The sequence below is a fragment of the Calonectris borealis genome, chromosome 20 (assembly GCF_964195595.1).
Source record: "Calonectris borealis chromosome 20, bCalBor7.hap1.2, whole genome shotgun sequence".
Lineage (NCBI taxonomy): Eukaryota > Metazoa > Chordata > Aves > Procellariiformes > Procellariidae > Calonectris > Calonectris borealis.
This window is the reverse complement of record NC_134331.1, coordinates 9,465,750-9,490,373: the sequence shown is the minus strand read 5'-3', so window position 1 is coordinate 9,490,373 and position 24,624 is coordinate 9,465,750. Positions and strand designations below refer to the sequence as shown.

The 24,624-nt window shown below is 45.5% G+C and overlaps 1 protein-coding gene across 1 annotated transcript in view; it reads right to left on the bottom strand.

The window, feature by feature from the left end:
- Nucleotides 1-24,624, bottom strand: part of DNAH9 (dynein axonemal heavy chain 9) — a 182,891-nt gene that overhangs the window by 119,574 nt on the left and 38,693 nt on the right. Inside the window, exons 24-31 of the mRNA XM_075169769.1 lie at nucleotides 22,784-22,949; nucleotides 21,315-21,417; nucleotides 19,581-19,820; nucleotides 8,988-9,149; nucleotides 8,045-8,241; nucleotides 5,282-5,448; nucleotides 3,007-3,126; nucleotides 778-920 (exon numbers count right to left, since the gene is read on the bottom strand). Of these exons, the coding sequence (XP_075025870.1) occupies nucleotides 778-920; nucleotides 3,007-3,126; nucleotides 5,282-5,448; nucleotides 8,045-8,241; nucleotides 8,988-9,149; nucleotides 19,581-19,820; nucleotides 21,315-21,417; nucleotides 22,784-22,949 (1,298 nt within the window). The remainder of the gene's footprint in view (nucleotides 1-777; nucleotides 921-3,006; nucleotides 3,127-5,281; nucleotides 5,449-8,044; nucleotides 8,242-8,987; nucleotides 9,150-19,580; nucleotides 19,821-21,314; nucleotides 21,418-22,783; nucleotides 22,950-24,624) is intronic.

The following is a 24,624-nucleotide window of genomic DNA, read 5'->3' as shown; positions in this document are numbered from 1 at the left end:
CTGTTCCCCATCCTAAACATGGACCTACCTACATCAAAAAGGGAACACGCCACCCTACCTCAGTGAACGTGTCCCACCACACAAACCAAGCAATGAGTAAGAAGAAGGATATATTTTCATTAAGCAAAGATCAAGTCTTCACTCGTTGCCCACCCTACCTCCCTGCTCTGGGACCGCAGCACTGTACAGTCCTGCAGATGGGTAAATACCTTCTGGAAGAGTCTAACTCCTTCTTGCACTGTACTTTCTCCACATGCTGGGCATCCCGGGGCAGTCCTGAAACTGTTTTGGGATCTTAGGGCATACTTATAAGGCCTTTCTATGCTGGAATATGGACTGCAGTGGAAGAAATCCTGTAAGCATGTTGTGTCCCACTCAGTTCTCAGCATTCTGTTTTTAAAAGAATGGGTTTTTAATTCTTCTGGCTATGGATTATCAACAACATGAAGACTGATCCCCTGTGCAGCTCTTCCAAACAGCAAGACCTAGTCCTGATGCACCCCAGTTAAACCCCTGTGCATGGCTTTGAAAATGGAAAGGCTGGTCCTTCTCAGCTCTTGAAAGAGGAAATTTTCAACTCCCATAGTGCTTTCTAAAGCCCAAAAAGTGATGACAACAGACAGCATTTCCTATGCTTTAGTACAACTTGCTGAAAGAATCACAGGCAGAAAAGCCTTTCAGGCTGCAGTCTGACATCCCTACAAAGTAGCCCAAAGCATCTCCACCCTGCACCAAGGTCGATGGTGAGGACCTGAACTCCCCCAGCTTGTGTCTCACCTTCAGCTGTCGTCGAACACGCTCTATAAAAAACTTCCAGCAAGTCTCCCTGGAGTCCACCAGCCCCCGGCCTTTGACTTCATTCCTCACGCTGTTGATGATGTTTTCAACTTCATCATCAGGGAAGAGATCAGGGATTTCACCTAAGAGAAGAGGGCACATTTTTGTTTAGTGGTCTGGATTTTGTTGCAGTCTTAGAGCAAAGTGAAGCAGCTGGCTCCCTCTTCAGGGGCTTGGGGAAGTCCCTTCCTCGAGAAAAATCATTGCCGCCAGGTGCCCATGGGCCCCAGCAGGAGCAAAGTGGCACAAAAGATCATTCTGCTAAAAAATAAACATTTGTGAGAGCAAAATTTCTTATAAAAGCACAAGGTAGACAAACATAGAATAGAGTCAAGTACAGGAAGTCTTTTTTTTTTTTTTTCAAATTTACAGTGCTAATTAGATTACAAAAACAGAAATCAAATACCTAATATGCTACACACAATAATGAAATAATTTTAGTTTTGTAAATGGATTAGTTACGTGTACAATTTCTGCAGCTGTTCAATGCCATTTCCAGCAGTGGTCAAATAACTCCCAGATCACCAAAATGTTTTAAAAGTTAGAAATCTTTTAAAAACGTTTTAAAGTTAATAGCTATGCAACTGATTACCAAAAATGTACCCAAGCAAATATTTTTTTAGTGGTTCCTTAATTTATCACCTATTCACTTCCTTTCTGGCTTCTGATTTGATTGAAATCATCATTATTGAGTGAGATACTGTCAATACGAGCACTAATCACTTAGGAAAATATACTAATCAGAAATCTGCTCATTTATAAGAAAGACTAAAATACATATTTTGTCCTAGCTTCTTAGGTGATGATAAGAAGTGAAACAAGTAAGAAAAACAAGCATGCAGATAGCAGAGAGCAGCCAGACCCATCAGTCAACACCCACTGGGCAGCACTAGCTCACGTCATGGGAAGTCAGTCCCTGCATGGTCCCTTCCTCAGTCCAGCTGTGATTCTACACTGCCTCCCTGGACCCTGAGTGAGGACCTCTGAACTGTCCCCACTTCCCCACATAGCAACCACGGGAAGACATAATACCTTTCAAAGCCACCATAAGATGACCTCGATATCCAAAGCCAGGCTGCTCAGCCTGCCCTTTGCTGCAGGACACTGCAGAGCTTCACCTTGAGTCATGGGATGTTGGTGTCATCTACACCACACATAAGAAGTGATGGGAGCTACTCAAAACACTCTCCACAACAACCCCTGTCTTTACTCCTGGTTACAAATTCATCACAGGCAGAGCTTGTTTGCTGCTGAAACCATCTGGCCAATTTATAGCCACATATGTCAACTCTGGAGTTACTCACAAACTGTCGCTCCACTGTGCTGTCAATTCTCCACCCCTCACCATCCATGGAGGTCACCTGAACCAGCTGGTATCTTCCCACTCCCGACTCATAAATAAGGCAATAAGTGGCACACAGTTAGTAGCAGTGATTTACCAGGGAGTCTGGGGAATACGCCCACTCTGGGTTACCTAGTGTGGTCACGGAGACACAGTTGCACTCTCCCATGTGCACTGTAGCTGCAGCGCACCCAGCACGGGGAATGCTCATCCACACATACTTGTGCCATGTTCTGCAGGAAAACAGAGCATTGGCATGAAGACTGACTATTCTGCAATTGTTTCAGCAAGCAACAACTCAAAAACTTAGATGCATCTGGAAAAACAAAGAGGAAAAGGACTGGAATGGGATAAGCAGCTAGTTGATGCACACAGACATGATCATCTGGTGGCTTTGCATCATCCACCAACTCGCAGATACTCCAGTGAAATATTCTAGCCAGCAACAACCTTATTTTATTAGGCAACTAGAGTGTGGATGCACAGGATCCATAGGTCAAACTCCTTATCTGTCAATATAGTCCTTCAGCTCTGTCCTCAGCTGCAATATCACAACAGACACGTCACTTAACAACCACATACAGTATACTATGAAGTATGGAAAAATTGGGTACAAGACATCAGAGAAAGAAAAAAATCTACCAGATGATGGAATGCATCCTCACCAAGGAGACCTTAGCACTGCTTTTACTCTAGAAATTAACCCACATACCTTCTAGCTTACTTAATATATCGCCCTTCTGTATATTCTAGAACTACAGATGCTACCATAAGCAAAACTATATTGAAAAGGGGGAGAGGAGAAATCAAAGCAATGAGAAACCTACCTGATGCTAAGAAGTCGTTCACCAGCACCAAGAACTGCTCGTCCACCACTTGCGCATCGGTCATCAGAAACACGGTGCCTATGTTCTTCACACCAGCTTTCAAGTACTGGTTTGCCAGATCTGCCTGGAGGTTGAAAAGCAAGTGGATTTAGGGGTTGCACCTACATTGTGCAAAGCATGGGCTAGGTACCACACCTACAAGTGGGGTATTTCAGAATCTTCCCATTAACTGAGAACAAAACATTTGCAATTAAATAGCATGAAACTGCACTTTGGCCACTCTCCGTCTTCGCGGTTGAGCCTTCCAGGTTATATGGGGGAGTCTATTGCTATCATCACTGTAAGACATTACCAAATAAGACTTGACTTATGCCCAGGTCTGTATAAGACAAAAATGAGAAGAAAGCCCTGGCCAGCACCGCTAGACAAAGGGAAATGCCTGTGCCTGAAACACTTGGAGGTCAATGGATGTGGCTGAAGACATCAATGCAATCCCTGGTTGTGGAGACTGCAAGGGGAGTTCATAAAGACTCGCTCTGCCCTGGGCTGTGGGTACAGTAAGTCACATACACAGGGAAGCTAAAGCACCACAGGGACTGGGAGAGACAGCAGTGACTGGAAATGTTGGTCCTTGGTATCCCCATGCTGTAGATTTCTCTGGCTTCACAAGTATATATGATTTTTTTTTTTTTTCCTGAAGGGCTGCAACACTTTTTTTTTGTTTGTGAGGAAGGGAGGAGGACGTCTTGTGCAAACATGGATTTTTTCAGTTATGCATTTCTTCCTTCTCTTCCAGAGTCCAAGAGAGACTTCAGTCTCTCACTCAGTGCAGTGATGCTGACAGAGCACCTGCTCGCATGGAAAAGCTGTTTCATTCCAAAGGGAACAGTGTCCTCCTAACAAGGGACAACATCTTTTTGAAATCCAAGTTGTTCATGAGATGGAAAAAACACTATCATCCAGCTCAAACTCCATCCTTTTCTTCCTGCCCCTCCAAGCAGGATACAAGACATGCAGGGGACCCTGAAGGAACGCACTGGCCAACGTTTCAGAAACTCTCTCAGAAATTCAGCAAACACACATGCTTCTTCCCAAAGAATCATTTGTTGCTTTCATCACTGGAAATTTGGATTAGATCAATTATAGCAGTGGGAGGGACCAATGGCAGACAGGGTAATCTGTCACCATCTTGCTCTTGATATCTGAGGAAAAAAATGTCTCTATATTTCATAAATTCTTTGAAAATGAATACAGAGTGAAGGGAACGTCAAATTATCTTCCACCTCCACAGACAGAGAAGCAAAGAGATGTTTTGAAAACAAGTTTATTAATGCTGGTATTGAGCTATATTCCTAGATGGGAATGCAAGTTTGCTCAATAAATAGGCAAGTAGGAGCTAGAAAATCCCATGAGTGGGGCTGAAAAACACAGAGGAGAGCTGAAAATATCCAACAGATGGAGGGACAGGCTTGTGCGACATGATGAAAACAACTTCTACACAACCACAGGTCATCAGGTCGTGCCACTGATGGGGAAGGAACCTGGGGTTCATCAGCCATCACGTCTCCCAGGCAGAATGGAGTGAAGTTACTGTGATTGTGATTTTTACAACATTTTTAATGCGAATCATTTTGCCAGCAGCTAAAATACTTTTAAACCATTTCAGTGATATTGTAAAATGTTGATTTATATCTCCTAAGCTCACTGGCCTGTGCATAAATATAAGCACAGGCACATGTCTATAGTGAACCATCCACCATCCACTCAGTTCCTCCTTTATACAAAATACCAGAGGAAGAACTGGGTACGATTTGGGAACTCTCCTCCCACTCTCTCCTGCTCCTTTTCCACTTCCAAATCACTCCACAACAGGCACCTCACAGATGAGCTAATTACCACATCTTGGTTTAATTAGAAATAATAATCAAATAGAACTTTTCTGGTCCTTTACGGTTTCTCGAACAAGCATGAAGTGGATGTCCACACCGCTGGGTTCATTAGCACAGCCCAGCACTGACACTAAGCCTTGGGCTGGAGTGCTTTCAGGCCTGGGCAGCTCAGAGGACTGGCAGAGGACATCAGGTCTGTCTGCACCCCCGTGCAGACAGGCTTCAGCAAGGTATTTCAAGAAGCTCCTCTCTGCAGTGCAATATCGTGTCTGAGTCTTTTTAGTCTTCTTCACAATGGTGTCACTCAATATGGAACAAGACAAAGTTTTCAGGGCAAGTTCTGCTTTTTATTTCCTTCCCACCCCCACCTCAGCCTTAAAAATCACCTACCTTCAGGTCAGGGATCCCATACCCTTTCCTCAAAGTGATCTGGAATACCTCCAGAGAGCTAATGAAGGCTGCCAGTCTGGTCAGGCTCTGCTTGCCGCTTCCACCCACACCAACCAGGAGAGCGTTTCCTCTGGGAGACTCCAGGATACGGTTGATGCGGCAACTAAATCGAAGCAGACAAAATCTCTCATTAATAAGAGTATTTTTCTATTTCTCTGCCCGGTGTTTTTCAATACATATTTTATTCACTAAGAAATTGTATTCTGAATGGGATGAAAAATGCCAATCTAAGAGACATGTCAGCAATCAATCCCCATCTCTGCTGAGACCTATATAAAGGACATAGCTGATGAAAAAAGTAGTTTGGTGGCAATTGAGACTGTGTCCAATTTTTTTTCCACCTGCCAAGTCCTGGTAGACAGAACTATTTTAAGGTGAAGGCCTGGACATCTTTGCAGGGAGGACAAGGGAAAAAGCACATTACATTGACATGCAAAAACTGAGAACAAAATTCAAGGCTCTGATACACCTCCCCAGTAAAGGTTTCTCTTCACAAAGCTTTTGGGGTTCATGTTCAGGTGAAGAGTCCTGCTATGCATTAAAGCATGTTCATATGTCTGGAATGGCATAAAAACATGTGTGGAAAACACAGTCCATGTTTCTTATTTACCCAAACCACCACTTCTTGAGAGTGAGATTTTCTCACTCTTAAAAATGAACTTGCTATTATTTCCCAGGTCTGTTCACTTGTCCTGTCTGAGAGTCGCATGGTAAACTCTGCCTGCCTCCAATTTATTCTCTTTAATTGCTGACATCCCCACGTGTTAAAACCCCAAGTGAGGGTGGTTTAGAGCATCCTATCTGTGAAAATCTCACTGTCCTGTGTCTTAAATGCAAGCACCATTCCCCTCCTCACATCATTGCCTTTATTCAGCTCACTTAACTGAGTTTTTTCCTAGACTAATCTAATTAATTTTTCAAATAAGACTGTGAGAAATACTGTACTGCTTAATTACATCTCAAGTATCTTATGATCTACGTGCAGACTTCCACCAATTATGAAATTGTACCCAGAAAAGCCAACCAAGTTTGTGCAGAGAGCTTTAGTGTTCCTGGTTTCAATTCTCTAGGCTAGCTCTCCCCAAAGATGACAGCGTGTGCTCTCCAGGGCTGCATGCTTTGTGAATGTGCATGATGAGTCCTGGATTAGGAGGTGACTGACAGGTATCTCCCACTTCCTTACATAAATTAAGTCCTTAACGTTTCCTTTTTTTTCTTTTCTTTCTTTTTTTCCCTTTTTTCCCCTTTTTTCCCTTTTTTTTCCTTTTTTTTTTTCTTTTTTTTCCCCAACTGAAAATTCTCAGCAAATTCAAGCTGACATTCATAAGCTATTTGAGATGGAGGAAGTTGTGTATTTCAGCAAAATGCAATCTCCAAATGCAATGAATGAAATTCACCCAGCTCCGGAGAAAATCATGCTGAATACTCAAACCTCGCTTTCCTGATTATTCACAATATTAACTGGAGGGATAGTGTGAGGTTTTGTCGCAAAACCCAATTTATGTAAAGTGCAGAAGGAGCACAATATTAACATTACTGTCACTTTCCTGCAAGCAATGCAAGCAGAAATGCCTACGGACATCAGGTTGCATATGGCTCATTAATACAAAGGAGTAAATGCCCATACTATAAGGGAAAATGTGCCCCAGCGTAGCCGGCACACTACGCTGCAAAAGTAACAGATTGTTGAGCTCTCAGAACAGAAACTGTTGAACAGCTCGTTAAAAGGAGTAGCACTTTATATATATTTTTGTAATTTGCATGACAGTGACTGCATTAGGTTGCTAAGTCCAGCGAGAACTGAAATCACACACACTGGTGTGCAGCAGGACAGCGGCTTCCTCCTAGCTTAGAGTCACAAATCTACACCTCTTGACGCAATGTTTTCATACAAAATCAGTTAAAACTATGATTTACAGGGCAGGTCCATCTTCCGAAGTGATCTAAGGTCAGATCTGCATTTCAGCACCCAGAAATGAGTCTGTCTCTGCTGGGATTCCCAACAAGCATTTACATCGTATTTGGAAGCTGGAGGTATGCCTCACTATCTATACCACAGACATGTAAATAGCTTCATAATTATGAACTGGAGGCTTGCTATTTGCATATAGTCCCACATGTCCAATTTCCAAAGGGGATCTATCTGGACCTCCAGGCATCTAAATGCAAGCAGGATTTTCAAAGGATCAAGGCAGTTTAAATGCCTCAATCCATTTAAACTAGTAGCCTGAATGCACATAATCTCACTTTATATACATTTGAAAATCCTGCTAAGAACCTGTGTAAACATGGCTCTAAACCAGTTGTGAAAGCATTTAGGGAAATCCCAGTCTAACTAGTTCTGTAGCTGGCTGTCAAGTGAAGATAATAAAGCACCTGAACGTTGTCACATACAATAAATATTTGTGCCGTATGCAGAGCATCAAGAGTTAAAGATATCATAACAGCAACCAGACTTTAAAATAACCACCAACATGCAGTCCTTCCATCTGACAACCCCAGACATCCTCATGGTTTCAAAAGTGCCCTCCAAACACCAGTTAAAGAAGCAGTGCAGTATTTGTGCTGGACACGCTTCTGCACACCTTCAGCTCCATCAGCTATAATTACGGATACATACATCTTCCAGAAAACTCCATGGGAGCAATCTGTGCAGATAAATGCTATGATGAGACCATAAAGCTATAAAATCCCCTTACACATGGCACATGGCGTCCTCAAATAGTACCAGGTTCATGGCAGCATTGACTTCATTGTGGTTGTCCAAGGCTTCCACAAGGATCTGGTTCAACTCCTCCCAGGTTGAAACTGGACTATAGCTGGGTTCACCGATGCCTTTAGCAAAATGGCAATAAACATTCATTCGCTTGGTCTGCTCTAAAGTTTCCTCAATGTCCTGTCAAAGAAAAAGAAAAAAAAAAAACTTTTTATGTCCATATAATTGCACCTATATGTTGGAAAAGGGGGAAGAGGGACAAGAATGAAGGAGGGGGAAAGGAAAAAGCTCCAATACTAACTTCCTTTGCTCTGACAACTTTTTGCAAATCACAAAAACTCAACTCATTATCGTAAGAGAATGTGGCCACAAGAAAAGCCCTGCAGCAATAGCCGTAACATTAGGCTCTTGCATGGACAACGGTAACACCTGGAGGAAAAAGCACTGTCTGCACTACTTATCACTCAGCGATACTTGTGTGATTCATGCGGCAGCACTGCTGGGTGATGCCAGGCCTGAAGGAAAGCAGGTGTAGAGCTTTCATTTGAAAGATATTTTGGAAACAGGGAAAGCACTAAGGATTTGTGCCTGCATTTCACTTTGCTCCCATCAAGAACGGGGATCTGACCCTTCTCTTGCTTTTGCCACGTGAGACTCAAAGCACGTAAATAAAGGAATTTAATTAATTCATAGAGCCCAAATCTCCTCTTCCCAATGCCCTTATGGAGTGCATCATTTACCCATATCGCAACATTGGCAGCCCAGAATATGGATGACAGAGGTTTTGCTCCCGGGCTCCCATCAAAAGCATTGCCCTCCAGGCAAGTGAGCGATGGGCGGACCTTGGGTCCAACTTTGCTTTCCCAAGGAACTTTTTTCCTGTGAGCATGTACGTTATTATCACAGTTATGAACCTCAACACTTACGTCATAGAATTTCTTCACCATCTCCAGCTGGATTTTATCAAAGATACCATAATCCTTTTCTTCAACCATCTTATCCCGGTACACCCGGTTTGACTCATGCAGGTAGAGCTTCACTAGGTCTTGGGGTTGCTTCAGACATTCAGAGGTAGAGAACAGAAGGCCCTGTGGAGAGCAGAGACAGTCAGAAACTTGACCCTAAGGGACTAACCTCACCCCCAGTATCCAGGCTATTATGCTAGAATGGGGCTGAATCACTCTAAATGCAGAGCTATTATAGCAACCTGCAACTGAACTTCTGAATATGCCCCTACTCAACAGTCCCTGGGGAATGTCCCCTTTCTCACCCTCAATCTCGCAAAGCAGTTTATGTTCTTTCTACTCGTTTTGATACTCAAAACAGCATCTCCGACGCAGCCTGGCTAGGCTGGTGGTCCTGATCTCAGCAGAAAAGAGCATGCAGAATCAGGCACCAGCCCAGACATGTGGCTTTTTGCATCCCCAAGCCACACCATGGGTGCTTTGTCAAGAAGAAAAAATAGTTTGGAAATTTAAGTGGTGATGATTTTTTTTTTTAATCAATTAATTTTAATTAGGTGCATTCTACATGCAGGAAATATTAGTTGCTGTCTGCTTATCACAGTATGTTTACCATGAACGCTATTAAAATGCATAAAAGAATTATATTTCAAAGAGGTGTCACCTATAACTAAGCCTATTAACAGCAGATAGCATTTTCAATGGCATGAATTAAGTAGTCAGCTTTTATTCCTAACATCTAATTATTTATACATAAAATATAAAAAGTATTAAAAGCATTGTAAAGCAGTCCCTCTCAGCTCACTGGCCCATGGCTCAAATCATTTGGGTTTCAATTTGTCATTACAGCTGCCAAATTGTTATTTTATTTATTTCAGAAAAAAAATTAGTGAGAAGAGCTGACAACTTGAAGAGAGAAAGGTGAAACCCATCAGATCTTAAACTGATTTAAAAAAAAAATTAAATAAAAAAAATAGTCACTCAGTCACTCTAAAGACACCCCAAGCCACAAAAGTTATTGTGTTCTTGATGCAAGCACATGTAGGGCTACATCAGAGGGAAAAAAATCCACACTTCACAGATCTGTAATCAGTTTTTTTAACTTAACAGCTGAACACCTCCCCTTTTCTCACTTTGCAAACCCAACCCTCCTCGCTCCTCTCAGCAGGCTCTCCCATGAACACCCCCAGCTGCATCCCCACAGAGCGATGGGGGTGATCTGTGTGTGAGGTTGAGCTTCCAGGAGATGCCATAGTGTCTATGGCTGGGATGCATGAAGGATGTATGATTACGGGTCACTGCATCTGTGATGGATGTGGTGCCAGCATGCAAAATACCCTCAAAAAAATGGATAATCCCTTGCCCTTTGTCATGTCAATGTGTCCTGGTTTCAGCTGGGATAGAGTTAATTTTCTTTCTAGTAGCTGGTGTGGTGCTGTGTTTTGGGTTTGGTATGAGAGGAATGTTGATGACACATTGATCCTTTAGTTGTTGCTAAGTAGTGTTTATACCTGTCAAGGACTTTTCGGCTTCCCATGTCCTGCCGAGAAGCTGGGAGGGAGCATAGCCAGGACAGCCAACCCAACTGGCCAACGGGGTATTCCACACCATATGACGTCATGCTCAGTATATAAACATAGAGGTCTGGTCCAGGAAGGGGGGATTCATGGCTCTGGGGACTGGCTGGGCATCAGTCTGCAGGTCGGTGAGCAGTTGCATTGTGCGTCACCTGCTTTGTATATTCTATTATTGTTGTTGTTATTATTACTACTATTCTACTTTGTTTTATTTCAATTATTAAACTGTTTTTATCTCAACCCACAAGTTTTCCCACTTTTGCCCTCCCCATTCTCTCCCCCATCTGACCAGAGCGGGTGGGTGACTGAGTGGCTGTGTAGTGTTTAGTTGCTGGCTGGGGTTAAACCACGACACGATGCAAGTTTTATCCATCTGGCTGTTGAGTCCTCAGGTTGTATTTCAGCCAAATCTTTCAGCTTCTCCTTGCCAGAAAGGTCAGAAGCTGGTTAGGAAGGCCTCTCTGCTGCACCGAGGCTTCTCTAGGCAACAATATCAAATATCATGACATCGGCAATAAAATAGCGAAACGTCAGAAGCAGCTTTTGCTGAGAGGAACGGCTGGGCCCATCGGGGTGCGAAGGGATCGCCGCCGCCCCACCGAGAAGCGGGGAGCTGGGCTGCAGGAGAACTGTCACCCTCCAGCCGAGACCCATCAGATCAAGATTTATTACCAGGTAATTCTGAGTGACAGGCTCCTCAGCAGCTTAATAATCACCCCAGGAGATGATGTATATTTGGCACGGAAACGGGGAATATGCTAACCATCCCAGCAAGACTTGTCTGCTGTGTTTTCGTCACACATCACCATGCCAGCGGAGACGGGCTGTCACAGCTCTGACAGGGCAGGACCTGACCTCAGCCAGTTGCTCTTTTTCTTCTGTGATCTCCATGAAAACGAGAAGAATGAAGAGCACCCGTGACCTCATCAGCCTGCTAGGGAGTGTGTCCCCTCCCAGCAGGACCTCGTGTGCTCTGCACCCACCACGACTGTGCTGAGGGAAGCCCAGGAGATATTTCTGGTGCCTATTAGAGCTCTGCAAACAGTAACAAGTATCGGTCAGCTTGCACTTTACAATGTCAGCACATCTGGGCAGTTAGCAGCCCTGGCCTGGGGCAGGACAATTCCGACCATTAACGAGTCCTAGCCCACAGCATTACCTCAAACACTGCGTTATCACTATCCTCTGACCAGGAATGGTCTCCAAAAACCATCTAGTACAGCCACACACTCCAAACAGCTCTCTTGAGTTGTATTCCCCCCACTACCATTGGTTCCCTCTGAAACCTCAGAAGCCTTCAATGAAAGGTCAGTTTCCAGCTCTGGTACTGCCCACAGTATCAAAAAGTCCTACATCACACAGATAAACAATTTTTGATAATAGAACAGCTCTTCAAAGAAGATATTCAAAATCAAATGATCAGATGGTGCAGTGGAGAAAGACATTTAAATTTTTCTTTCTCTTTGCACCCTAACATGCTCTCAGGGGCATGCATAGAGAAGATGTATGCTTCATCTTTACATGGAAATATATTGCACATAGATAGCCAAAATAGAAAGAGAAGAGGCCTCTGCACTTACAAGACAGTCAAAGACTTTACATACTGCTATCTAGAACACATTAAAACCTATATATATAGGGAAGTTGAATGTTAAAAAAAAAAAAAAAAGCACCAGAAACTTTCAAGCCATTCTGGCAAAACCTGGAAAACTGTAACACATGTCCAGAAACCAAGGTCTGAAGCAACGTAATGTGAATTCTGGACACCAGGCTTGCTAAGCTGATAATTATTTCTACTTCTTAAGCTCGGCATCCTGCAAGGCTCCCTGCCAGCGGGCTGGCTTCCTGCTAGTGCTGCTGTGGGCAACCCAGAGAGCAGAGTGAAGCAGCAGGACATACAGCACAGCTTCCCCTGCCCGCCGGGCTGGGAGGGAAAGTGCATGGGTGAATGTGAAGAGAGAGCTAACATGCTCCTACAGAAGGTGACAGAACAGAAAGTCTCCCAGGCATAAAAAGGTAAGAAAAATAAATTACTTTTTCTCTTTCTTTGCATTCTAAATAACATTTGAAATAATAATAACTTGTGCAGTGTAGTGACCCCTTTCTAGCTGTCCTGCACTGTTGGACTAAGCATCCTGCTCTCCTCCTTCCTGATGTTACTCTTGGGGTTCCTGGGGCAGCCTCAGCACTTTGAGAACAGCGGTGACATGAAAACAGTGACAAACACAGCATTACTGTCAACAGTGTGTGGACCATGAACCCAGAGTCCTATTTAAAAGTGTTGCATCAATTTTAAAATATGCTAATCAGGGAGGATTGACGAGGGGCTCCAGCCACCCCATTGGCACCGCATACTGCTGTGGCTGCTGCATGTGATGGAGCAGCCCATAACCAGCTGCTGGCATCTCGATCTCTGCTAAGAAGAGAAATAGCAGACAGGGTAAGACAGAAGGAGGGGGAAGCTCTGAAACCGGACTGGCGTAACCAGATCCCAACCAAGCCCAAGGCTAAGTCATATCAAACAACTGCGCCAGACCAAGGAACAAAACGAAGGTGCTGCCGACCCTGCACCAGTCTTGCAGCCACTGCTGTCCCCCCTTTCCAGCCACACACCAGCAGGCAACGCACAAGGTGCGTTTTGGCGTTTGCAAGTCTGAAGTTTCCAGGGCTCTTTAGCAAGTTCAACCATGGGTAAACATGAAAATCCCTCTCCACGTAAAAGGAGCGTGAAGTCTGCCAGCAGCTAAAGCCCGCGTGGAGGCGAAGCTCAGCTGGAGCGAGGCACGCCACAGCCACTGCTATCATCTTGCTGCCAGGAAGAGAGAGAGGCTGTTCCTCCTCAACTGCTGCAGATCTTAATGTGACACGCTGCTTGAAAATCTTGGTAGAAATGGGAATAAAAAGCAAAATACAACCCTGCTGAGTCTATGATTATTATTTTACAGAGATGACAGATATAATTTAGAGCATAATACAATGGCAACCCTTTTAGATGGAAAGAAAGACAGCAACAGGGCTTTCTCTGGTGTGAGCCAGCAGGGAATATATTTTTAAAAAGCATAATCCACAACTCTGTCACTGCAGAGACCTGTCTTCTTTAATCAAGGGTAAATTGCCTGGAGCGTACCAATCAATTTAACTCTGCAGTGCATGGTGGGGCCCAAAGGCATGAAAAGGTGCTATAGATATGCAAGGCAAAGTAGTCTCAGATTTCAACCACAGATGGGACCCGTTACAGAGGGAAAATAACAGATAACACCTTCTGAGGGGCCCAAAGGCTCATCAGATTATAAAGGACTGAAGGGTGACCTTGACCCTGCAACAGTAACGTTAGTAACAATAAGTGATATAGTCCAAGAACAAGGAGCCAAGGCTGCCGTTCCTGCAGATCCATGAGCCCAGGGAGTTGAAGGTGATCATAGATTTTGAGGCTCCTTGTTGTTCTTTTTTCAAAATCAGGAAGGAACATCCTTCAATCCAGACCCTAGTGGGCTTCTAGGTCAGCAGTGACCTGAATGTGTTTGTGTGTTCATCAGAGAAACCACACCTGCTGCTGGATTCCTTCTCCCCTTGGTTCCCCTTCTTCACCCACAGCCTTTCTGCCAGTCCCTATCTCCCTGGAGACTCATGTTCCCCTTCGGGAGCCAGTCCCCCCACAGTGGGCATCACACATTACGCTGGTGCCACACAAGAGAGACTGGCTTATTTCTATGTGAGGGTCTGAACCAAAGTTTCACCCTATGGCTCTCGGCCAGCTGATGCCAGAGAAGCAGTGGCACCACTGAGTACAACGCTGAGGCATTAAGGGTTGTCCTGCTGAAAGTAAAGTCCAGAGACAAAAATCAAGTGAGAACAGTGGACAAAATCATTGTTGTGTAGGAATACATGGGATTTGCCATGACCTTCCCATTGTGTGGACTTGGGGGGTTTGTCTAGGGGACAGGTACTCTACAGCCAAGGGAGCCTCAAAAGCAACACAGCTCAAGCAGTTCAGACAAGACATCCAGACAGGGCAGGCAGGTACAACAGAGGAAGACACCTGTGTCCTTGTACAGCCGCTGGAGCCCAGGTGGGATGTCCAAAAAGCACTAGACACCCACGTTTGGGCAACAGAGTGAAACCACACCTGTGTCCCTGGCAGAAGGAGCTGGTCAGCCTTCTGCCCTCCCCAGCTTTGGATGAGCCCCACACACCTGAATCTGAGCTTCTTAATCTGTAGCCAAACCCCAGCTTAGACTAGCAAAGTGCCACTGTCTGACAACAGGACAGTCACTTCGGACTCCTTTCACCTCCAGTGAATGAGGTGCTTCAGAAACACAGTTCCTCTGAGCTCTTCTCCGTGTTTCCCTGAGGATGAGCTGAACTTGTACTACACGCAGAAATGCCCATTTTTCTCTGCTGAGGGAGAGGACATGACTAGCCAGGCAAAAAGAAATCCCACTGAAGATGCTCAGATTCTCAGAGATGATCCAATTAGTCAGGACAAACATGAACAGTGCTTGACAAAGTCAACCCACTGCTGCCTGTCAAGCCTTCTACCCCTGTGTGTATAGGTTGCTCTTTTTCCCTTTGGTTTCACCAATACCTTTCTTTATCTAGACAAATCTCTCTGGTGTTTTGCTGCCATTTGGAGTGAACACCTTCTAGATTCACCTTCAGCTGAACCCTCACACCAAGCAACACAGACATCAGCTTGATCAGCTCAGGCCAGGTGGCAATGGGTATTGGGTGCAGAAGGACAAACATGAAAGCAGTAAGTTCCCATATCTGTCTGCTGAAAGGAATTACTGCTGACTTGCTTTGGGGCAGTCTTCCTTGGTCTGTGCAACACTCACATGCATACCAGGTCCAAACTTATTCATTCTTCATTAGCTGCAGCAATTAAGCTACAGGTTCTTGGAGTGTTTTGTAATGAGACAATTAGCACAGGACTCCTTGTCATAAGAGCTGTCAGGAAGTTTTAACAAAGGGAATCAAGTGGGGCTTGTAAGGCCCTACTTAAATGTTTAGGTATAGTATTAGTATACACTGGACAGATTGCAAATGGAGCCATTGTTAACGACCTGTGCAGAGCCAGCAGTATTACAGTACAGAGGCAGCAAGTCCAGGGGTTGACTCCTCCACAGCTACAATTTGCATACGATTTGTGCCTTTAGCAGTTATCATTGGCTGCTTGTATAATTGCGGAATAGCTGGTAAAACAGCAATCCCCAAATGCCTTTTATATATGCAGCTATTATGCACTCAGTGTTTGATTGTTTGTCTGGGATTAAAAGGAATTTGAAAAAAGCATTATGCACTGACCTACAAGCCTTACAGCCACCGATTCTCCACCTTCCCACAGGCCCTGGCAACTCAGATGGCCCTGCTTTTTGGGGGGTTTTTGTTTCCACTTTTTTTTTTTCTTCTTTCTTTTTCCCAGATGTCATCACATCAAGCGTCATAAAAGAACATGGTCCAGATGGATGGACTGCAATGTGTGTGGCGAACCTGCTGGACTACCAGGCTCAAAGTTCTAACTGGAGGCCAACTACGTACCAGCAGTGTTCCTCAGGGGTTGGTACCAGGGCAGTATTGTTTAATGCCTTCCTCCATGACCTGGGCAGTGCACTCTCAGCAGGTCTGCAGATGACGCTGACCAAGCAGAGAGGTTATTACACCAAAGGAAGGGACCTTGACAGGCTGGAGAAAAGCTGTGTGAGGCTCAATCCATTTTTGGGTCCCCCAGTACAAGAAAGATATTGACATACAGGAGCAAGTTCAATGGAGGCCACCAAGACTGTAAAATGGTGGAGCACAGGACATGCAAGGAAACACTGAGAGAAATCATAGTCATCTATCTGGACCTCTGTAAGGCCTTTGACATGGTCCCCCACAACATCCTTCCCTCTAAACTGGAGAGGTATGGATTTGATGGGTGGACTGTCCAGTGGGTGAGGAATTGGTTGGATGGATGCATCCAGAGGGTAGTGGTCAATGGCTCAACGTCCAAATGGAGATCAGTCACAAGTGGTGTCCCGCAGGGGTCCGTACTGGGACCAGTACTGTTTAATATCTTCATTAATGACATAAACAGTGGGATTGAGTGCACCCTCAGCAAGTTGGCAGATGACACCAAGCTGAGTGGTGTGGTTGACATGCCTGAGGGACGGGATGCCATCCAGAGGGACCTGGACAAGCTCAGAAGTGGGCCCCTGTGAACCTCATGGGGTTCTACAAGGCCAAGTGCAAGGTCCTGCACCTGGATCGGGGCAACCCCCGGTATCAATACAGGCTGGGGGATGAAGGGATTGAGAGCAGCCCTGCCGAGAAGGGCTTGGGGGCACTGGTGGATGAAAAGCTGGACATGAGCCAGCAATGTGCGCTCGCAGCCCAGAAGGCCGACCGTATCCTGGGCTGCATCAAAAGAAGCATGGCCAGCAGGTCGAGGGAGCCCCTCTGCTCTGGTGAGACCCCACCTGCAGTGCTGCATCCAGCTCTGGAGCCCTCAGCACAGGACAGACATGGACCTGTTGGAGTGGGTCCAGAGCAGGGCCACAAAAATTATCAGGGGGATGGAACACCTCTGCTATGAAGAAAGGCTGAGAGAGTTGGGGTTGTTCAGCCTGGAGAAGAGAAGGCTCTGGGGAGACCTTATTGTGGTCTTTCAGTACTTAAAGAGGGCTCACAAGAAAGATGGGGACAGACTTTTTAGCAGGGCCTGTTGCGACAGGACAACGGGGAATGGTTTTAAATTAAAAGAGGGGAGATTTAGACTAGATATAAAGAAGGAATTTTTTACAATGAGGGTGGTGAAACACTGGCACAGGTTGCCCAGAGAGGTGGTAGATGCCCCATCCCTGGAAACATTCAAGGTCAGGTTGGATGGGGCTCTGAGCAACCTGATCTAGTTGAAGATGTCCCTGCCCACGGCAGGGGGGGTTGGGCTAGATGACGTTTAAAGGTCCCTTCCTACCCAAACTATTCTAGTCTATGATAAATGGGTTTGTTCAGCTCAGGGGAAAGGTGAAGGGGAATCTTACTGCTGTATAGAACTACCTAACGCGGAGTTATAGAGAAGATCGAGCCAAATTTTTTTTTGGAGGTGCGTAGCAAAAGGACAAGAGGCAACAAACACGAATTGCTGCAGGGGAAATTCTGATTCAATATAAATATTTATAAATAAAAATATATAAACTTCACCATAGAGTGGATTTAGCAGTGCAACAAGGGCCAGGGAGGTTATGGGAACTCCAGCCTTGGAAACATTCAAAACTTTTCTGATCAGCCTGATCTAACTTTGAAATTGGCCCTGCTTGAGCAGGAGGTTGGACAAGAGAGCTTGAGCTAAATTATGAATACATGAACATGTAATGAATGCAACATATGGATATGCATTCCCAGAGTCCAGAGCTTTCACACTCAATTTCAGGAAAAAAAAATTGTATTCGAGCAGAGCTAAACAGGAAATCAGGAGATCTCAAAAACCCAAGAATATTTAAGGTAAGGAAATAATCAAGAATGGATAGCAAAACGTAAGGAAGGATTTCAAGAAAAATTGAACGACAATTTAAATAAACATTATAAGCCCAAGGAGCCAGATTCCCCCACTCCTGCAGCCGCATGATAAACAAAATCCATGTGAGCTCCTGTCACTGCTCCTACCTTCTGGCCCAGCATCTAGATCTGGCAGGACATTTTCAAATATCCCACAACCTTAGCACCTTTCAAGGAGACTACAGTTAAAATTAAAGCTTCCCATTGAAATGCTCCTTTTCTCTCTCTCTGCCTTTCAAAGAACAGAATAACTAGAATTCAGGATTTTACATGACCCACACCTAACGTCAAAGGCTGCTGATGTTTAGCTAAGCACAAGTGACAGGTCTGATTCCTTCTTGAGACAATGAAGTTATTAACTTTTTCAAGGTCCTGTTCTTGGATTTCCCATTGCCTGTCATTACTTCAACTCCTGTCTGATGGATCAGACCACAAGGCACTGAACTTTCAATACCTACTTTGTAAAACAGACGTTAATAAGGACAGCAACAAATTACAAGCTGAGGTTTTACAATATGTTATGGTATTTCAAACCTCTTGATTTGGCTGCTGAGAACTTTCTCAAACTTTATTAATCAGCCTTAAATTCTGAAAGCTCTTTGAGCAGTAATATCTACTGCTTCAAAGCATGAGATTTCTGGGAAAAAAAAAATCTCTCCACTGTTGGAAGAAAACATTTCTAAATCTGAACAACTTCTCCTTGGTACAGAATTGGCTCCAGTGGTAATTCAGTTTCAGCAATTAAGTCAAAGCTGGTTTTGTTTTGTTTATCAACTCTTTATATGCCATCCTTCATGCACATGCTGAGTACCTGACCATCAAGAAGCTAAGAGGACATGCCAGTATAGGCCAACAAGCTGTAGTGGCTCTAGGCAGAGCAGTTGAACTACTTATTGCTCTCCTATCTTCAGGGCCAGTAGCCCACTAAGTGTCCACCACCTGCTTCAGTGTAATAAAATAATTTCCCTCTGTGGTGGAGCAGTGCCATTAATCCCCACATTTACTTGTGTGGAACTGAGGCTCACAAAGACAAGCCCAGCTTCATCACACTCACCAACAGTCACTTAATTAAGTACTCAAGTCAGGAGCCCAAAACTCCCTTCAGTTGGTCCCTTTTACAGCCAGAGGCGTTTCAACCCACCCAAAACCTAGACCTCCTTCTGGAGCTATTTATCCCTCCCACAGGAGGCTGGAAAGTAAATAAGCTTCTAACTGATGTTCCTCAAAGCCATGGGTGATGGCTCTGGAATCCATCCAAGACCAATTAGGAATTAGGGAATAGCCCGAGGTCACCCCCTTTACTCAGGGGACACACATGCTGTGTATTACTAAGTGGAAGACTGCGTTTTGCTCACCTAGGCTATCTGGGCCAGGGGAACGTGTCCACAGCCTCCCATGGCCTCAGAACAAGCTCCAAATGCCACAGGACAGCAACTACACTTACCTGGAAGATATTGGAGAAGTCTCTCAGGTTGAAAACATAGTGGAACTTGATAGCCGTTGGCAGGAAAGTAGCAGCTACTTTCTGATGCAGTCCCAGAGCCAGGGCAATCAACTGCTGAGCTGATTTTTGCACAGCCCGTGAGAAATTCTCACTCGTTAGGTGCTGCATTAAAATGGTGCTGTAGATCCTGGACAAGGCATCCTGACCAGGGATGGAGAGAGCAAAGACGCAGAAGTGACGCTGAGGAAAAGAAAGGAAGAGATGGAAAGGTCAGAGAGATGGGCAACCACCTCTCAAGCGAAATGCCCTTGGGGACTTGATGCGATTGGACACAGTGCTAGGTAATCTCGTCTAGGCTGCTTTTCCCATGAAAGGTGGACTAGATGATCTTTCAAGGTCCCTTCCAACCTGTGATGCTCTATGATTCTCTGACTTGCAGTCCACCTGAATAAGGCTATTTCCATCTTTCAACTTCCCAGCAGAGGACAGTTGGCAAGTGACATCATTCTGCTCACTAAACAAGGGATTTTTAACTGCATTTCACAACTGCTAAGCTGGAATTTCAGTCCATTGAAGAGCTGAAGGGCTCTGAAGGTCCCACCAACCTCTGATGAAGTCCAGTCGCTGTCTCTGTTAGGAACAGACCCTGGAAGGTGCCATCTCCCAGAAGACCCCTTTATTGTTTTGGAACATGCAAAGACAGAGGAGATGCCCATTTCCAGCCATGGGACACTTCTTTTTAACACAACAGACTCCCTTGCTAAAGAGGAGTCAGGACCTGGGCTGACTCTTGTCACGAGGTTTCTCCATGAGGGAATCAATTTTGCTCTCCACTATCCAGGCTCCCCAACAGCTGGCAGGTCCCTGCCTGCAGTGCTATGAGCAGGATCTGTCCCTGCAGCAGCTGCCTCACCAAGTGACGGCTGCTCTTGCATGGGCATCCATTTCTCAGGGTATTTCTCCAGTACTGCTCAGGTGCAAGCTTCTCCTCCTTATGGCATGGCAAACACCCGCCATGCAGCTGGAAAGGGCACCATCCCTCTGGCTGCCATTTGTCCCCCTTGGATGCCAACAGGACCTGCTCAGTGGTTTCGATCTGCAGGCACAGGGAACAGCCTCCGACCAAGCTCTGCCACTCCTCATGGCTTGGAGAAAAGGGTAAGTAACCTCAGAGCTGATAATAACCAGCTCTATGACCCAGGTCAGGCCTCACAGCTCCCAAAAATCAAGCCCTGAGGTTTAAGATCTCTTCCCAAGTCTAGACTTCTGTTACCATCAGCACTTGTACTGTTTTGGGGTTTTTTTTTGGTTTTGTTTGTTTGGGTTCCCCCCCCACGCTTCCTTTTAATGAGAATACACTGCCAGCTCCATCAGAAAATTTTAGAAACCAAAAGGCTTTAATGAATTATGTTCCAGAGGCAAATATGAGCTAAATGAAGGCAAAATCTGTCTGTATGAACCAGAAGGCTGTCCTCAAAGTACGTGTTACGCTGGCTGGCAACTTGAGACTTCTTCCTCTGACTGAGCAGCAGAATGCGAGGAAAAACAAACAAGGGAATAAGGGAGCAAGTCTGCTGCTTCACCATTAGAAATTACAGTCATTTGAGAGATTCGTGCCATTTCTACTGACAAAATGACAGCAGGATCTGCCAGTGGTTTTCCTTTGGCCTCACACTTAAATAATCCACCCAAAAATAAAATCAGTGATGTGCCTGCTATCGCGCAGGGTTTTACCTGCAGACGCGGGTTGATGGTGAAACTCCCCGCAGTCGGGTTCATGCATGACACGTACTGCACATTCGTGATCTCCTTCAGCGACAGCTTGGTCCTGTCGTACCTTTGGGCAAAACAAAAGCAGCAGCATGGTGATCGCAGTCTGTGAGCAATAATGCTGTATCTCCCCCGGCACATGTTCATGGGCTGCCAATGTCCAGTTGTCTTCAGTGGGGTCAAATTCTGCATCTCACCAAGGCAGGGCCCAGGCTTGCCTGCATGCCTGTACATGGCCTGGCACACACAAATCCTGCTCTTGGTGGAAATTTTTCAGCTTCAATAACCTGTAGCTAATATTTCTATAAGCTAGTAACAAGCACTGAGCAAAACCCACAGGTTGTACTAGTCATTTGCATAGAAATTGTAGAAAATCCAGGAGTGTGTCTGGTTCGAGCCAGCCTGGGACAGGGGTAAGCAGGCTGCTTGCTGCCAGATGCAGCTGCCCGCCTGCTGTCTGCATGGGAAAGACGGGGAGTCTGCTGCCGGAGCCAGGGGTGCAGCCGCAGGAGCAACCCCGGCAGAGTTACTACCAGGGCCAGGGCAGCCCAAGGATTGCAGCGAGCTTTGCCCATCTCACTCCTCGCCATCCCTGGAGCGAACTGCAGCCCCACCAGGCTGCAAGAGGGGACACCGAACGTGCAACACCCTGGCAGGTGCTGCCAAGAGCGCGGGCAGAAAGCCTGGACGTGCCTGGGAGGGGACACACGGCATGCTGCATCCCCCTGTGCCTCCAATGTCCCCATGCAACCAGCAGAGCCCTCTTCCTGCCCGACTTCTACAGCCCAAAATTTCTGCCTCCCGTCCACTGTCTCCATACTTGGGAAGCTTTTGGCCAAGTTCAGGCATGCATGCAGCTGAGGAGGCTGGAAATTGCTATGAGTCCCTACCCTGTATTCCCCATGGGGAGAGCTGCAAATATTGCTGTCCCACGCCGTGCTGCTGGCTATGGTGTAAAATGCACCAATCTCCTTCCAAACCACCGTCACTGTTTTTCCTTCAAATTACTTCTGCCTAGAAAATGCTTCTTTGCTGCTGCCTGACTGAAAATAATATTAGGTGCTCACAGCAGCGGCAGTTCATCCCAGCTGAGACCAAATCCATGGCCTTCATCCATATCACAGGGCATCAAGGCTGAGCATCATGTTCCCCTTGCAGGCTTTGCACGGGGACCACAGTCACAAACAGCAGCAAGAGCAGAGAAAAGCTCCTCTCAACCAGGCTATGAGCAAGTGAGTTTGTTTGCTGGGGACAGGGGAAACCCTGAGGGTGCACAGCGCTTTGTTCACCCAGAGCCAGCTCCAGCCAGCTCCAGCGATGGCAGACACAGGATGGGAAGGGGGAACCATGCTCTGAGCTCCTCTCAAACCCCATCCTCAACACTGGAGCTAAACAAAAAGGTCTTGGATAACCAAGCCCGAGCAGCCTCCTACCAGTGGCCGTAGTCCAGGTGCTGCCTGATCAGTGTATGGGGCTGCACCGTGCCGTAAGCGTCCACTTCAGGCATGTTCAGATCATCGATGAAGTAGATAAGCTTCTTGGTACCTGGAGGGCCATAATTTCTGCCAGCCTTTTTATCCAGAGGCTTCTCAAGCACACCTGTATGGAGGCAGAGGTGCAAAGCTAAGTTACCAGGGGGGTCATTACTTCAAAATAAAACTGATTTCTCAACCCAGCTCGATGTCATGCTGTGCGTAGCTACAGCAGCCCCAGGAGGAGCTGAGCAATGCACAGGACAGGCAGGGCTCATCTCGCAGCACAGGGGGAAGACCCCAGCCCCCTCCAGCTGGCATCTGGGCTGTTTATTGCTTTTTGGGGAGGAAGAGTTGGTCTCGGCACAGGATGCTGCTCACCAGCAGGACGGTGGCTGTCCCCGAGCTGTGGCTATAGAGCAGCAGGGAGCCCTGCTCGGGGCTGGCAAGGACCCTTGGGCAACTCTTCGGTCTGACTGAACCCAAATCAGAAAGCTCTCAATTCCTTCTTTCAAACAAAATATGACAAAACTAAGTCTCCTACAAAACGGGTCTACTTCAGACCAAACAAAAACGTTTCATGCGAGATAAAACCTTTTGAATCCCTTCTGTGTAATTTTTTAAATGAAATCTTGCTTGCTGAGGTTATTCTGATCCATACAACAGAGCAGTGAATATCCTCTGCCACCTGCCCCAACTGTACAGCGACCACGCCGTTAACACGGCAGTAGTGGCTGGGCACTGGGAAGGAAAAAAAGGAGATGCTGTAGGCACAGAAGCAAAGCTGATTATGTGAGTGTAGGTGCATTTTTTTTACCCCCGTTAGAAAGAAGTAATAAATTATTTTGGGGCCAAATTCCTGGACATCTTCAGGACAAACAAAATAATATTTTTCATTTAAATGCACCAAATACCCACAAGTTCCCTGATCCCCTCCCCAGCATTACCCATACCTCCAGATAATGTGACAACACTCATTTCCAACACGAGCTGCCAAATTACCACCTAGTTTTAAGTAGGGTCATGCATGAGCAAGGGAAAGCACAGAGAGAAAACTTTCTCATTTCAAAGCTTCGGAAGATTTTTATTTGTTTTAGCAGAAGGCTGAGGTTATGTGTTGCTCTAGATTATAAAACATGGGGAATATTTATAATACTGGGCAGATATTTAATAAAAATCACACCACATTGCTGCACATAATGTTTCATAGGTTATTGATTCCTTTGATTGCAGCCCGAGCAACCTTTACTGACTCAGTAAGTGGAAAAGCAAACAGAAAGAGCTCGCCTCTGCCCAGATCCTGGGATAGGTTTTCTGCCATGTGCTTACTTGGAGAGCATCCTCGGTCTCAGGGGGTCACTGCTCTTGTGAAGATGGAGGCAGAATTTGTTGCATTTACACAGGTTTGGGTTGTCAACAGACCTATAAGGTGCTGTATAGCAGCCTGGTAAGTAGCAATTCTTTGTAATTAGGGAAGACTGGCAAATGTAAATGGGACTGGGAATTTTTATAAAAATCTCCTTGCAAAAATGTACACTTAAGCCATTCATTATCATGTGCAAAAGTTATTAAGGAAGATTTATATTCTGGTTTTTTTCAGACCACAAATCTTTTAAAACACCATTTTTTTTACTGCTTCAGTGCATTGCAGACAGCTTGTCTTTCCCACTACTCGAAATTCAGCTGATTTCTTGTCATAGACAGTTGCTGCACAAACGAATGAATTGTGCTAAGAAAAATGATGAATCTTTCCTCAGTGGAGTCTCTCTCCCCCTTCAATAAAATGACAATATTTGAAATTT